The 15,819-nt window shown below is 44.9% G+C and overlaps 1 protein-coding gene across 1 annotated transcript in view; it reads right to left on the reverse strand.

The window, feature by feature from the left end:
* PPM1A (protein phosphatase, Mg2+/Mn2+ dependent 1A) overlaps window positions 1-15,819 on the reverse strand; it is a 47,487-nt gene that overhangs the window by 18,597 nt on the left and 13,071 nt on the right. The window contains exon 2 of the mRNA XM_040411204.1: window positions 10,663-11,514. Coding sequence (XP_040267138.1) covers window positions 10,663-11,496 — 834 coding nt within the window. The 5' untranslated portion in view covers window positions 11,497-11,514. The remainder of the gene's footprint in view (window positions 1-10,662; window positions 11,515-15,819) is intronic.

Genomic DNA, 15,819 nt, shown 5'->3' on the forward strand with positions numbered 1-15,819 from the left:
TGCTGCCGGAATTCCTCTCCCTGTGATTTTGGGGAATGGAAAAGAAAGGGTATTCTGAGGTTGGGCCACCTTTTGGAAGAAAAGAAGTTCATGTCATTTACCAGACTTCAGGAGAAGTATGAACTGCCTAGAACTCACTTTTATAAGTATCTTCAGGTGAGACACGCATACAATTCCACATTTAAAGGTACGACTGTGGTAGCAGGGAGAGATGCTGCATTGCACCAGATTCTGTCCAGGGGGCGAGGAGAGATATGATCTCTTGTATATACAAGCTGTTGCTTGATAAGTTTCTAATGTCACATCTGCTTGCGGCTAAAGGTAAATGGGAGAAAGATGTTGGCGAGCTAACTGATGACCAATGGTCTGACATACTGGAGGCGATACCTCTCTCTTCCTTGAGTGAAGGGCGTAAACTCTCGCAGCTGTTCATTGTCCATAGGGTCTACAAGACACCATTTTTTTTGTTTCGTATAGGGTTTAGACCCACGGATGAATGTCCAAGGTGCTCTGTGGTTTCTGCAGATTTGTTGCATATGATGTTGACGTGCGAGAGGTTAGGGAGATACTGGGAGTTGGTATCTCAGACAATACAGGACGCTTACAAGGTTCGGATACCCTCTGACCCTAAAGTGTGTGTGTTAGGATATGTCTCTGAATTGGCCACCGGTCAGGTGCATAAAATAGCTATAGGTAGAGTGTTATATGTTGCTAGGAAGTTAATCGCCCTACATTGGATACAGACAGCGCCGCCAACCCTAGGCGAATTCTTAAGTGCGGTTGACACGATGTTGAGTTATGAGCGGATGGTGTACCAGAAGCGTGGATGCCCAGCAAAATTTGAAAAATTATGGGAACCGTGGCTGTCGTTTCGACATCTGAATAGAAATGTCTAACAGTGTGCCTTTGTATTTTGCAGGTTAGGGTGGAAATTTGATTATTACACATGGTTTGGTATCCTTTTTGTTATGTGCCTTATGGATAATATGTCTCTATGCCATCTTTGTAAGTGATCTGTTAAAATGTGTATTTACATTGTAAAATGTTCAATAAAAAATGATCTGATAAAGATACCACATGACCTAACCCCTCAGATAAAACACTGTAAAAAATTAAAACTGTGCTAAATAAACAATTTTTTTGTCACCTTACATCACAAAAAGTACGACAGCAAGCGATCAAAAAGGCGTTTGCCCACCAAAATAGTACCAATCTAACAGTCACCTCATCCCGCAAAAAATGAGCCCCTACCTGAGACAATCGCCCAAAAAAAAAAAAAAAAAAAACTATGGCTCAGAATATGGAGACAATAAAACATAATTTTTTTTGTTTGAAAAAAGCGGTTATTGTGTAAAACTTACATAAATACTATACATATTAGGTATCGCCGCGTCCGTATTGACCGGCTATATAAAAATATCACATGACCTAACCCCTCAGATGAACACCGTAAAAAATAAAAAAAACTGTGCTAAATAGATTGTTATCTTGCCTCACAAAAAAAGTGTAATATAGAGCAACCAGAAAATGTACCCTAAACTAGTACCAACAATACTGCCACCCTATCCCGTAGTTTCTTAGATGGGGTCACATTTATGGAGTTTCAACTGTAGGGGTGCATCAGTGGGGCTTCAAATGGGACATGGTGTAAAAAAAAAAAAAAAAAAAAAAAAAAAAAAAAAAAACAGTCCAGCAAAACCTGCCTTCCAAAAACTGTATGGCTTTCCTTCTGCGCCCTGCCGTGTGCCGTACAGCGGTTTACGACCACATATGGGGTGTTTCTGTAAACTACAGAATCAGGGCCATAAATATTGAGTTTGGTTTGGCTGTTAACTCTTGCTTTGTAACCGGAAATTTTTTTATTAAAATGGAAAATCTGCCAAAAAAGTGAAATTTTGAAATTGTATCTCTATTTTCCATTAATTCTTGTGGAACACAAAGGGTTAACGACGTTTGTAAAATCAGTTTTGAACCTTGAGGGGTGTAGTTTCTAGAATGGGGGTCATTTTTGGGTGGTTTCTATTATGTAAGCCTCGCAAAGTGACTTCAGACCTGAACTGGTCCCTAAAAATTGGGTTTTTGAAAATTTCACAAAAATTTCAAGATTTGCTTCTAGACTTCTAAGCCTTGTAACATCCCCAAAAAAATTAAATATCATTCCCAAAATGATCCAAACATGAAGTAGACATATGGGGAATGTAAAGTAATAACTATTTTTGGAGGTATTACTATGTATTATAGAAGTAGAGAAATTGAAACTTGGAAATTTGCAATTTTTTTTTACAAATTTTTGGTAAATTTGGTATTTTTTTTTATAAATAAAAATGATTTTTTTAACTTCATATTACCAGTGTCATGAAGTACAATATGTGACGAAAAAAAAATCTCAGAATGGCCTGGATAAGTCAAAGCGTTTTAAAGTTATCAGCACTTAAAGTGACACTGGTCAGATTTGCAAAAAATGGCCTGGTCCTTAAGGTGAAATAAGTCCTTAAGGGGTTAAATAAAAAGTAAAAAAATAAATAAAATTGACCCCCCCGAAATATAGAATATATTGCATATCGCACATGCTTAAAATTATATTGCAATATAGATTTTAGGTCATATCGCCCACCCCTAGTTTGAACCTATCCTTTTTTTTTGGCAGGGCAAAGCACCTCGATTAGGGAAGAACGAATAGACTTCGTACAGTATTAGGCTACTTTCACACTTGCGTTCGGTGCGGATCCGTCTGGTATCTGCACAGACGGATCCGCACCTATAAATGCAAACGATGGTATCCGTTCAGTGCGGATCCGTCTGCATAACAGCTTTTTCAGATCTGAGTTTTCACAATCGTGAAAACTCAGATCCGACAGTATATTCTAACACAGAGGCGTTCCCATGGTGATGGGGACACTTCAAGTTAGAATATACTAAGAACTGTGTACATAACTGCCCCCTGCTGCCTGGCAGCACCCGATCTCTTACAGGGGGTTGTGATCCGCACAATTAACCCCTCAGGTCCCTCCCCAGTTTTAAATTCCTTGGTGACCAGTGCGGCCCCCCCTGCCTCCCCAGTATTAAATTCATTAGTGGCCAGTGCGGCCTCCCCTCCCCCTTCCCCCCCATCCCATCATTGGTGGCAGCGGAGAGTTCCGATCGGAGTCCCAGTTTAATTGCTGGGGCTCCGATCGGTTACCATGGCAGCCAAGACGCTACTGCAGTCCTGGCTGCCATGGTTACTTAGCAATTTTAGAAGCATTATACTTACCTGCGCTGTCTGTGGCCGGCCGGGCACTCCTCCTACTGGTAAGTGACAGGTCTGTGCTATAAGCAATGCGCCGCACAGACCTTTCACTTACCAGTAAGAGGAGCGACCGGCCGGCCACAGACAGCGCAGGTAAGTATAATGCTTCTAAAATTGCTAAGTAACCATGGCAGCCAGGACTGCAGTAGCGTCTTGGCTGCCATGGTAACCGATCGGAGCCCCATCGATTAAACTGGGACTCCGATCGGAACTCTCCGCTGACACCAATGATGGGGGGGGGGGGGGGAGGCCGCACTGGCCACCAATGAATTTAATACTGGGGAGGGAGGGAGGGGCCCGCACTGGCCACCAATGAATTTAATACTGGGGGGGGGGGGGGGGGGGGAGTCACACTGGCCACCAATGAATTTAATACTGGGGCGGGAGGGAGGGCTGCACTGGCCACCAATGAATTTTAATACTGGGGAGGGAGGGGGGCCGCAGTGGCCACCAATGAATTGAATACTGGGGGGGAGGGGGGCCGCACTGGTCACCAATGAATTTAATACTGGGGCGGGAGGGAAGGCTGCACTGGCCACCAATGAATTTAATACTGGGGCGGGAGGGAAGGCTGCACTGGCCACCAATGAATTTAATACTGGGGCGGGAGGGAAGGCTGCACTGGCCACCAATGAATTTAATACTGGGGAGGGGCTGCACTGGCCACCAATGAATTTAATACTGGGGAGGGATGGCGGCCGCACTGGCCACCAATGAATTTAATACTGGGGGGGGGGGTCACACTGGCCACCAATGAATTTAATACTGGGCGGGAGGGCTGCACTGGCCACCAATGAATTTAATACTGGGGAGGGGCTGCACTGGCCACCAATGAATTTAATACTGGGGAGGGATGGCGGCCGCACTGGCCACCAATGAATTTAATACTGGGGGGGGTCACACTGGCCACCAATGAATTTAATACTGGGCGGGAGGGCTGCACTGGCCACCAATGAATTTAATACTGGGGAGGGGCTGCACTGGCCACCAATGAATTTAATACTGGGGAGGGAGGGGGGCTGCACTGGCCACCAATGAATTTAATACTGGGGCGGGAGGGAGGGCTGCACTGGCCACCAATGAATTTAATACTGGGGCGGGAGGGAGGGCTGCACTGGCCACCAATGAATTTAATACTGGGGAGGGGCTGCACTGGCCACCAATGAATTTAATACTGGGGAGGGAGGGGGGCCGCACTGGCCACCAATGAATTTAATACTGGGGCGGGAGGGAAGGCTGCACTGGCCACCAATGAATTTAATACTGGGGAGGGAGGGGGGCCGCACTGGCCACCAATGAATTGAATACTGGGGAGGGAGGGGGGCCGCACTGGCCACCAATGAATTTAATACTGGGGAGGGAGGGGGGCCGCACAATTAACCCCTCAGGTGAGGCACCTGAGGGGTTAATTGTGCGGATCACAGCCCCCTGTAAGAGATCGGGTGCTGCCAGGGGGCAGTTATGTACACAGTTCACAGTATATTCTAACTTGAAGCGTCCCCATCACTATGGGAACGCCTCTGTGTTAGAATATACTGTCGGATCTGAGTTTTCATAATCTAACTCAAATCCGATGGTTTATTCTAACAGAGGCATTCCCATGGTGATGGGGACGCTTCAAGTTAAAATATACCATCGGATTGGAGAAAACTCCGATCCGATGGTATATTAATAGGGACTCCTGACTTTACATTGAAAGTCAATGGGGGACGGATCCGTTTGCAATTGGCACCATATTGTGTCAACGTCAAACGGATCCGTCCCCATTGACTTGCATTGTAAGTCAGGACGGATCCGTTTGGCTCCACACGGCCAGGTGGACACCAAAACGCTGCAAGCTGCGTTTTGGTGTCCGCCTCCAGAGCGGAATGGAGGCGGAACAGAGCCAAACTGATGCATTCTGAACGGATCCTTATCCATTCAGAATGCATTGGAGATGAACGGATCAGTTCGGGGCTGCTTGTGAGAGCCCTCAAACGGATCTCACAAGCGGAACCCCAAACGCAAGTGTGAAAGTAGCCTTAGAATGTATTGTCTCCGATGAGCCGAAGTTATTGCTTCTAGGGTTGTCACGACACCAACATTTTGATTCGATTTTGATACCATAAAAAAAGTATTGCGATACTCGATACCATGCAAAAAATAAAAACACAAAAAAGCCTTGTGCATTATGTATTTTATGGAATGTCCGACACATAATAGAACAGTCCTAACCCTATTTTTTTTGGAGGGGGACAAGGCGAGCAAAAAAAATTGTAAATTGCATGTTTTCCTATGCGTTCACCGCATAGGAGATATTTTTTGATATTTTAAATCATTCTGACTTTTTCGGAGGTGGCGACATGTAATATATTTATTTTTTATTGTGTATATTTTTAGATATGTAAAATTAGGAAAGGGGGTGATTTAAAATGTTAATATTTTGGAGGGGGCAGTTTAAACTTTTATTTTTTTACTTTTTATTTATTATTAGCCCCCTTAGGGGCTAGAACCCTTGTCTATTTACCCTAATAGAGCTCTATTGGGGTAAATAGGACTTTACACTCTCCTTGCTGCCCTGTGCTTTGTGCACACAGCAGCAGGGAGCTTACCATGGCAGCCAGGGCTTCAGTAGCGTCCTGGCTGCCATGGTAAAAGATCAGAGCCACCGCTCAGATCAGGTTATAGACTCTTTGACCCTCATTATAATGTTACCTTTGTTTTAGGTGTCCCTCGTCCAGATATTGAAAAAAAAACAAAAAACTTTTTAAACGTATGCAAATGAGCTTCTGAAGGTGCCCAGGGGCAGCGTTACTGGGCGATGTGCCCAGAAAAACAGATCTCTTTCAGCCCTCTGGCCTGCCATCCTGTCCTATTATTACCTCCTCCTCTGCCTACAGCCGGCAGACGTCACGAGCAGCAAGAGAAAAAGTCAGGCTGGGAACTGGCCTGCACCTGCGCACTGCTCTGCCCATTATGGGCAGAGGAACAGCTTTTCATATTGCGCATACACCGGTCAGCTGTCTTTAGTTGGCCGGCGCATGCACAATATGAAAAGCTGTTCCTCTGCCCATAATGGGCAGAGCAGTCTGCAGGTGTGGGCCAGTTCCCAGCCTGACTTCTTCTCTTGCAGCCCGTCACGTCCACCGGCTGGAGGCAGAGGAGGTAATAGGACAGAAGGGCGGGCCAGAGGGCTGAAAGAGGTCTGTTTTTCTGGGCACATCTGGGCAAATCAGAAGCTCATTTGCATGTTTAAAAAGTGTTTTTTTTCAATATCTGGATGAGGGACACAAAACAAAGGTAACATTATAATGAGGGTCAAATAGTCTAAAACGCTCAGATTCGGTGAAAGACTCACTTTAAAGACCATAAGCACAATAAAAACCTTAGGATGTGTTATGGAATATGTCCGTTTTTATTTATTTTTGCATAAAAGGCATATGCATCTGACATAGGCCACAGAAAAGGTATAAAAAGGGTTTTCTGGCTTAAAAATAAAATAAAAAGGGCCATCGATATAAGGTCAATGGGGGTCCGAATTGCGAAAACTCCGACAATCAAATGAATGTGATGTAACAACCCTTCCACCGCTGCGCTTATATACGACAGAGTGCAGGTAAAAGTTGAAACAGGCTGCAGCCTGAAAAGCTGAGTCATCAATATCCTGATATTCCGTGTTTTTATTAATGCTGAAGAAACAACAGCCATGTAACATAGGCCTAAGTGCTGTATTATACAGACAGGCTTTCCCCCCCACCAACCCTGTGTACATTCTGCCGATGGTGGATTCCCCTCGCTGAGCAGAAATACAGCAAGGCTTTTAATGACCGCATCCAACTCCATTCTTCCTGGCAAAAGCAGCCACATTCTACTTGTGCCCTGCAGAAAATACAACCATCTGCTGCCTCAAGCTCCGTTAGCAGAGAACGATTAGAGCAAGGAGAGATGCCACAGCCAATAATAGGCTGCACGCACGTAGCTTCCTCCAGCAGGGGTCACAATGCGGAGAGCTGCTGCAGACACAAGAGGAAAAGGGCCTTGTGATGGGAGGGGAAAAGGCACTGCACAATATACAGTACAACCAAGTGTTAATACAGCTATGTGGTGCCTTCAGAGTGTGCAAGACATAGTAGTGTTTGTAAAGGCCTGTGTCAGAATGAGTCACTGGCGTCACTTCATTACAAATAGAAGATACATTGTGCCCAAGAGTGGGTAAAGAGAAGTATTGGAGCAATATACAAAATACACACAATTAAAGAAGAACTGCCACCTCCTGACATATCCAGTTGGGGAGGGTCCCTGCACACAGTGACACTATTCGATCAGGCTGCAAGTGTGAGACTGTGCAAACTGGTAACATTCAGAGGGAGCTTTATTTCACACTGCTGGCAATTCTTTCATAAACTTATAATATGAATAATAGAGGTACAACAGAGTTATATGAAAAAATTCATTACGTGGGGAATGCAGGTCAATACTAAAAGCAGACAGGAGAGGCGACTGGCCCTCTTTAAACATAAGTGAAATCCTGTCTAAAAATCTTTATGTACTTTTTCATTAAAAGCAGTTTGTCGTTTCTTGCAGCATTGCCTTCGTTACTTCTGCTTCGTGAGCAATGCCTTTCAGGTGCCAAATACGATAAACTTTTCAACAGGTCATTTTTTTTTCTATAAAATAGTTGTAGATCACTAATGGGTACAATCTACCGATAAGCAAGGTCAATAGTATACATTTCTTTAAAGGGATATTCCGGTTTTATTAAATTATCCCCTATCCACAGGATAGAGGATAACTATTAGATCAGTGGGGTCCTACCGCTGGGACCCTGGCCGATCATAAAAATGGGGGCCCCCATACCCTGTGGAGACCCCTAAAATGAAAGGAGCAGCCAGCTGGGCACACACTAGGCCACTCTCCATTTCTATGAGCGTTCCGGAGATACCCAATTACAGAACTCCCACAGAAATTAATGGAGCTGCCGCACACAAACCCAACCAGCTGCTCCGTTCATTTCATGGGAATCCACAGGGCCCACGTTCTCATGATCGGTCGGGGTAGGACCCACACCGATCTAACAGTTATCCCCTATCCTGTAGATAAGGGATAACTTCACGTAACTGGAATCCCCTAGTAACTTTAACCCCTCATTTGTCTAAACATGCATGGAGTAAAGGGAGGGACAGGTTTTCCTAACTTTTTGACTTATTATAGGGCTGCAGTCTTGAACTGCGTCTTAGATCTTTTTCACAATAAGAATACCAAGATATGGGTAGAAATTGAGCATGCTACAAATCCCCACCTTGCAACAGGCATATTTTGGCTGCCCCCTAACTCCCTATGCAACCTCCCGCACGCCCAATCTGATATGCTCCTCCCTACCTTAGCAGCCTCATGGATAAAGTTTGCACCTAAACTAAATTTGGCTAAGATCCCAGGTCCCCTCTCTATGCTCACTGACCATCCAGATTTACCTAAGGGAATGAGACAGGTGCCCGCCTTCCGAACTAACCACACATCTACTGTCAGACTGAGAGACGTCTGTTCTTCTACTGGGATACGTCCTCTCGAAGACCTATCGCACATACTCCCTTCATCTCCTGGAAGATGGTTCCTCTATTTACAACTCAGGGGATTTGTTGGTTCTCTGATGCCTGGTTTGCGGTCCCACACATCTCTAACGGATTTTGAAAAGCTATGTGTTGCTCAGGCGGCCCCTGGCCATGCTATTTCCTTACTTTACATCATGCTGAACACCGAGGTGACTGAGGGCAGCCAATCTGTAGATTCCTACCCCAAACTCAAGTTTATGCTTGATTGGGAGACGGAATTGGGTGTTACTTTTACTGGGGATCAATGGAAACGTGCTTTGCTTTTTACGCATAAGATCTCTATATCGTGTAATTTACAAGAACTCAATTATAAAATACTTACCAGATGGTATCGGACACCGGAGAAACTGCATCGGTTCTACCCCTCGGTTTCTGATCTATGTTGGCGATGCCAGGGTGCTAGGGGGACTATGACCCATATATGGTGGGATTGTCCGAGGCTTAACCCACTATGGTTAGATGTCTTCAAGCTCTATAATTTTCTATTCCGGGCCTCCATAGCATTTTCCCCTTCCATCGCTCTGCTATCTATTTTCCCGGGGCGGATCTCACAGGTTAAGAAAGGTTCATTGAGGCTCTTCATTCTGGCCATGAGGCAAATAATCCCACGCAATTGGAAGTCAACCGAGAGTTTGAAAAGGATCACTTGGGCCTCTGCATTGGATGAGCTGATTCACAGGGAAGAGATGTGTGCCTCTGATCACAACAAGATTCCGGCGTTTTTTAGGAGTTGGGAGCCATGGTCCAGGTTTAGATCATCTACGTCGTTTTCGGTTTGGTTGGCATCTGGGGTACTCCCTGACTCTCCTCCTTAATAATACCTAGCTATTCTCTAGTTATGCCCTATGATTTCTCCCCCCCCCCTCCCCTTGTGTGTCATCCTGTCTTCCCCCCCTTCTATGTCAAGTTTGTCTAGAATTATTGGCCTATACATCATTTGTTTGAGGCCTTATTTAGCCCTTTAGGGCCTTTGTTTCCGTTGACTTTTTGTCAGCTGACTGTTTGTTATACAGATACAGATACATGCTTATACCATGTCCTTTATGCTGTACTGCTGTTCATGATTGCATGTCGCAATGTATCTTTGTATGCGGTATGTATACTGCAATTTGTGTTGTTCTCTTATGATTGTAATTGATAATAATAAAATCTTATTGAACCATAAACATGCATGGAGGCAGGCAAATAACACAGCACAAGCCTTAGGCTACTTTCACACTAGCGTTGTTTTAATCCGGCGTTCAATTCAGACACCGGAACTGCCCGCGGTATCCGGAAAAACGTGTGAAAACGGATTACATTTGAATCCTGATCAGGATTTTGATCACAATGAAAAAATGCATTGGAAAAAACTGATCTGCCATTTATGGACTAACTTTTTTTTCCACATTTTTCGGGTTTAACATGCAAAAGCCGATCCGGTTTGACTGAACACACAGCGCCGGATCCGGCATTAATGCAAGTCAATGGGAAAAAGACCGGATCCGGCGTTCAGTCAAAGTGTTCAGGATTTTTGGCCGGAGGTAAAAAATACAACATGCTGCGGTTTTCTCAAAAGCCTGATCAGTCAAAAAGACTGAACTGAAGACACCCTCATGCATCCTGAACGGATTACTCTCCATTCAGAATGCATGGGGATAAAACTGATCAGTTCTTTTCCGGATTTGAGCCCCTAGGACGGAACTCAGCGCCGGAAAAGAAAAACGCTAGTGTGAAAGTACCATTAGATAATAAAATCGTACCCAATGTAACAAGATTAAGAAAAAAAAAAAAAAAGCACAATACCTTGTACAAGCAGGTGTCAACTATTTCATTGCATACTTTTTCAAGGTCATCAGTAACTTCAAGTCTGGATCTTACAAAGTCGCATAACTCTTCATTCCCCATGACATCCCATATGCCATCGCATGCAAGAATTATGAACTGGTCATCTTCTTCTGATCGCTCAATTTCATAAACTTCGGGCTCTGGTGAAACAAGCTGCTCTGTGGGGCCTTTTCCATGGACACATTTGTAGTCAAAGTCACCTAGAGCCCTCGAAACTGCAAGAGACCCATTCACACGCTGAATCATTACAGAGCCGCCAGCATTTTGGATACGCTCCTTTTCAAGGGGATTACTTGGTTTGTGATCCTGCGTAAAGAAATGAACTTTCTTGCTTCTACAAAGTAAACCTCTGGAGTCTCCACAGTTGATAAAATAAATGTGATGTGGCGAGATCATAACACCCACTGCTGTTGACCCACTTCTATCAGCACCATGTTTCTTCTCGGAAATAACTCTCATGTGTTCGTCAATCTGAAGAAAACCTGTTCTGATTCCACTTTTTACACTTTCCACAGACAGCTGTCCATCAGTTCCTTTGAAGTCTTGGTTGCTTGTAATGTGATCAAGCAAGTGCTCACAGCAGTATTTGGCAACCTGGGAACCAGCGTGACCGTCATATACAGCAAAGAAAGACCATCCGTCAAGTCCGTTTGGCAAACCAATCACAGCGGTATGTGCATCTTCCATTTCAACCCTCCAACCTTGCATGCTGCTTAGCCCATAACGCAATAAATTTCCATGTCCTTGCGCATTATGCTTTTCCATCTTTGGCTTGTCTAAAAACGCCCCCATTGTCAATGTTATTTAATTCTGTAAAAGGAAAAAAATCCAAAAGGGAAAAAAAATAAATTAACACCTGCAAATGCCAATAGCAAATTTAACAATACAAAAGCATTAGACAAATTAATCATGAAGACATGAAATTAAATTGTATTAAAATTGTAAGGGGTTTTCCAGGCTCCTGACTGATGACCTATCCTCAGGATAGGTCATTAAAGGGGTTGTCAGAGTTATGGAAAAAATAAATATATAAATATATAAATAAACTGAAAATCTGATGGGCAGCAATATATAACTAAGCTAAGCAAGTTTTATGCAAAAAAAAATATATATATTTCCTCATTTCCCTGGCCCTTTGTTTACATGCAATAACCTCTGCCCCTCCCCCTGCTCTGCTAAGGGAGTGGATACAAGAGCTGCCCTGAGTGACATGTCTGCCTGCTGGGAGACTCAGTAGCATGTTGTATGTGTAGGACTACAAGTCCCAGCTGTATAATGACACTGCTAAGGGAATGGATACAAGAGCTGCCCTGAGTGCTGGGAGGATCAACAGCAACTTGTAAGTGTAGAACTACAAGTCCCAGCTGTATAATGACACTGCTAATACACACAGGATCTTCCCCCTACCTTCTTGTGCAATGCTCTCTCTAGTCTGTCAGCTCCTGTGCCCAGAATTGTCACTGCCTGCTGCTACCCAGTCTGTGCAGCTGAAGGGGTTAAGAATCCTAGGAGAGAGCAGACAGCCCAGCAGTGAAGGGGGGCGTGGCCAGCACAGTGATGTCTTGTTTACAGGCTTGTAAACAAACTTTATCAGAGCAGGGAGAGAAGCTGACATCACAGGTCATGTGACCCTCAGTGAAATCTGAGCAACCAGCCACTGGAGATAAAGGGAGTTAATTGTAAAGTTGTTATATTTGCCGAGTTAGGAACATAAAAAGAACAAAAAAAAAATTACTCTGACAAACCCTTTAATATCCAATTAGTGAGGATCCAACACGCTGCACCCCCACTGATCAGCAGTTCCCTGCAGCCTCTGGCAATGGAACTAGTACTGTAAATGGAACAGGACGATCAGCGCTGTTCCATGTGTAGTGGTCGTATCGGGTTACTGCAATTCACTTCAATGGGAGCTGAGCGGCAGCAACCCGACTCTAAACAGAACTGTTCATCCTTTATTTAAAAGGGCTTTCCATGATTTCTTTAACTGATGATCTATCCTCAGGATGGGTCATCAATATCTGATCGGCGGGGGTGCGACACCTGTTCTGAGAATGCACCGGGGCTCCTGTGAGCTCTGCTGCCTTTTCACAGCTGACCAAGCACAAAGTGGTGTATACATAGCGGCTGTGCTTGGTATCACGCACAGCACCATTCACCACTTGATAGGTCATCAGTATAAAAATTAGGTATCGACAGATATTGATTTTTAGAGCAGATACCGATAACCTGTGAACTTTCAGGCCGATAGCTGATAATTTATACTGATATTCTGTGCATTTTCATTTTTGAAAAAAAACAAGATTCCTACACAAATCTGCTGAAAATGAACATGTTTCAGACTAGCGTTCAGAGGGGATCCGTCTGGTGTCTGCACAGACGGATCCTCTCCTATAATGCAGACGTTTGGATGCGTTCAGAACGGATCCGTCTGCATTATAGTTTAGAAAAAATTCTAAGTCTGAAAGTTGTTCAGATGGATCTGTCTAGACTTTACATTGAAAGTCAATGGAGGACGGATCCGTTTGAAAATTGAGACATATTGTGTCAACTTCAAACGGATCCGTCCCCATTGACTTACATTGTAAGTCTGGACGGATGCGTTTGCCTCCGCACGGCAAGGCGGACACCCGAACGCTGCAAGCAGAGCCGAGGCTGAACGCTGCCAGACTGATGCATTCTGAGTGGATCCGCATCCACTCAGAATGCATTGGTAGCTGGACGGATGCGTTCGGGGCCGCTTGTGAGCCCCTTCAAACGGAGCTCACAAGCGGAGCCCCGACGCTAGTGTGAAAGTAGCCTTAATTTGTAAATCTTTTTCATTTATACTTAATATTTTGGTGTTTGTGTTTTACTAATTTTTAGCCCCCTTAGGGGCTAGAACACTTGTCCTATTCACCCTGATCGATCTCTATCAGGGTGAATAGGACCTCACACTCTCCCTGCTGCCCTGTGCTTTGTGCACACAGCAGCTTGGAGCTGACTATGGCAGCCAGAGCTTCAGTGGCGTCCTGGCTGCCATGGTAACCGATGACAAACATCGGATTGCGGGTGTCCGATTGCTGGGACGCCTCGTGGGATCCAAAGTACAGGGGGTCATCAAGTCCCCTCTCTGATTAGAGCAGTAGTGAACAGGTTGGTTCAGTGCCCCAGTCATATTGGGTTGAAGTAGACAGTGCTCTATCAGTCTCATAGAGGTGAACGGAGTGGACTGCCTCATTCAGAGAGGGGCTCTGGGATCCTTGTTCTCAGGATCGACGTAATAGCTGACAACAGATTGCAAGAGGTTCTTTGTATGAGAAACCTTTTTAAAGCCTGTTTTCAGAGACTTTTTAAACATGTGAACGATTACTGTATTTTAAGTTCTATTAGACATACTTTTCCCTAAAAAATGTGATGGTTACATTGCGTCTTGTGGAGCAAATACTAGTGAGCGCTTCGATTATGGATAATGGAGGTGCTCTCTGGTACACAGAAGCAGAAAGTGGTGACTACAGCGCTCCTTGTGCTGGCTGTACTCACTGCTCCCTAGTCTTCTCTGGGCACCACGCTGCACTGTCCTGGCTGCATACAGTATCAGGATGCAGTGTGCACACTATGGCCTAACACCATGCGATGTCAGGTCAAAGCAGAGAGGCACCCGGAGAAGGCCAGAGAGGTGAGTGCAGGAAGAGCTACTAGATCTGCAGGGAGGCAAAACAGTCATGAGCAGTGTAACAGAGGCTGCTGTGCGCCGCTGTTCCCCTGCTTACCGCCGCAGTCCCGGGTGCAGTGTTCAGCGGCGATCCACTGCCAGTGCTTCCCATTGACCGCTGCAGTCCTGGGCTATGTGTAGGTACTGTTCTGGGATCCGCTCCCCAGTTTCCTCTCAGCCCTGGCCACAGCATGCTTGCTGCTTGTTCCCTGCAGCACTTCCTTAAGGTCACTTCCTGTGCTTTATGGGTTAGGTCATTTGACCTCACTGACCAATCCTAGCCCTCCTGCACATATATACGTGGCTCAGACCCTTCTCAGATGCCTCAGTGTCAAGGTCCTTGTGTCCTGCTAAGGTTCCTGACTCGCACTTTTATTCCTGGGCTCTGCTACCTGTTTGATCCCTACCTGCTTGCCTTGACTCTCCTATTGCCGACCTGGATTTCCTGACCTGTACCTGTGCCGCCTGCCCTGACCTATTGCCTGTTTGACTTTGCCTCATCTTTTGGTCCTGCACTGTTGCTCCTGGTCACGAAAGCCTGCTGACAACGTCTGTACCTCTGCCTTGTGTGCCAATCCTCCTCAAGAGGTAGTGACCTGATGTTCCCCTCGGGAAAGTCTATCCCCATCAGGGGTACTGTGAAGATTGAGGTGTTCACTTAGACAATGCCCTTAGAGGAGGTAGGACATGTGGCACAGTGTTTCATGACAAGCAGGAGAGGCAAGTTAATTTTTTTACTTTATTTCTGTAGGGGTCTGATCCGAGCACTGATGTCTAATGAGGAATGAAAGTCTGATTTAAAAAATCAGATGAAGATTGGGAGAGGGAATAGGGGAAATGGTTTTCCCCCTAAATCCTAGGTGCATCTTTTGGTCTGGTGTGTCTTATGGAGCGAAAAATTACGCTAGTTTCCGAGACCATCGATCTCAAGGATTGATACAGCATTGCCATCAGGACTATCCTTGCAGCGGGTACAGGAGAAAACAGCTAGAAGAGACAGACATTGCTGCCTAGTGCTGCCAATATTTTTCCAGTTTTTGAAAAAAATATATATCTTTTTCAACATTTACACTGGACAAAAACTGTTACGAAAACTCAGAAGTGAGTGAATCGTAATGACTGGCCAGTGTAAACAAGCCTTTAGCCTAGACTTTGCTAAAATACAACATAGAAGTGGATTCTTTACTGTAAGAGCAGCAAGACTGTTGAACACTACCAGAAGAGGTGGTGATGGTGAACTCATCAAGAGGGGCCTGGATTTCTTTCTGGAGGGTAATAACATCACAGGTTATAGTTATTAGATGCTTGGGAGAAGGATCATTGATTCAGGGAGTTATTCTATTTTGAGTTGGGAAGGATTCCAACCCCCCTCCAGAAATGAGGAAAAGGAAAAATTGGCTTCTACCTCATGTTTTTTTTTTGTC

Source organism: Bufo bufo, chromosome 11, assembly GCF_905171765.1.
Source record: "Bufo bufo chromosome 11, aBufBuf1.1, whole genome shotgun sequence".
Classification (NCBI taxonomy): domain Eukaryota; kingdom Metazoa; phylum Chordata; class Amphibia; order Anura; family Bufonidae; genus Bufo; species Bufo bufo.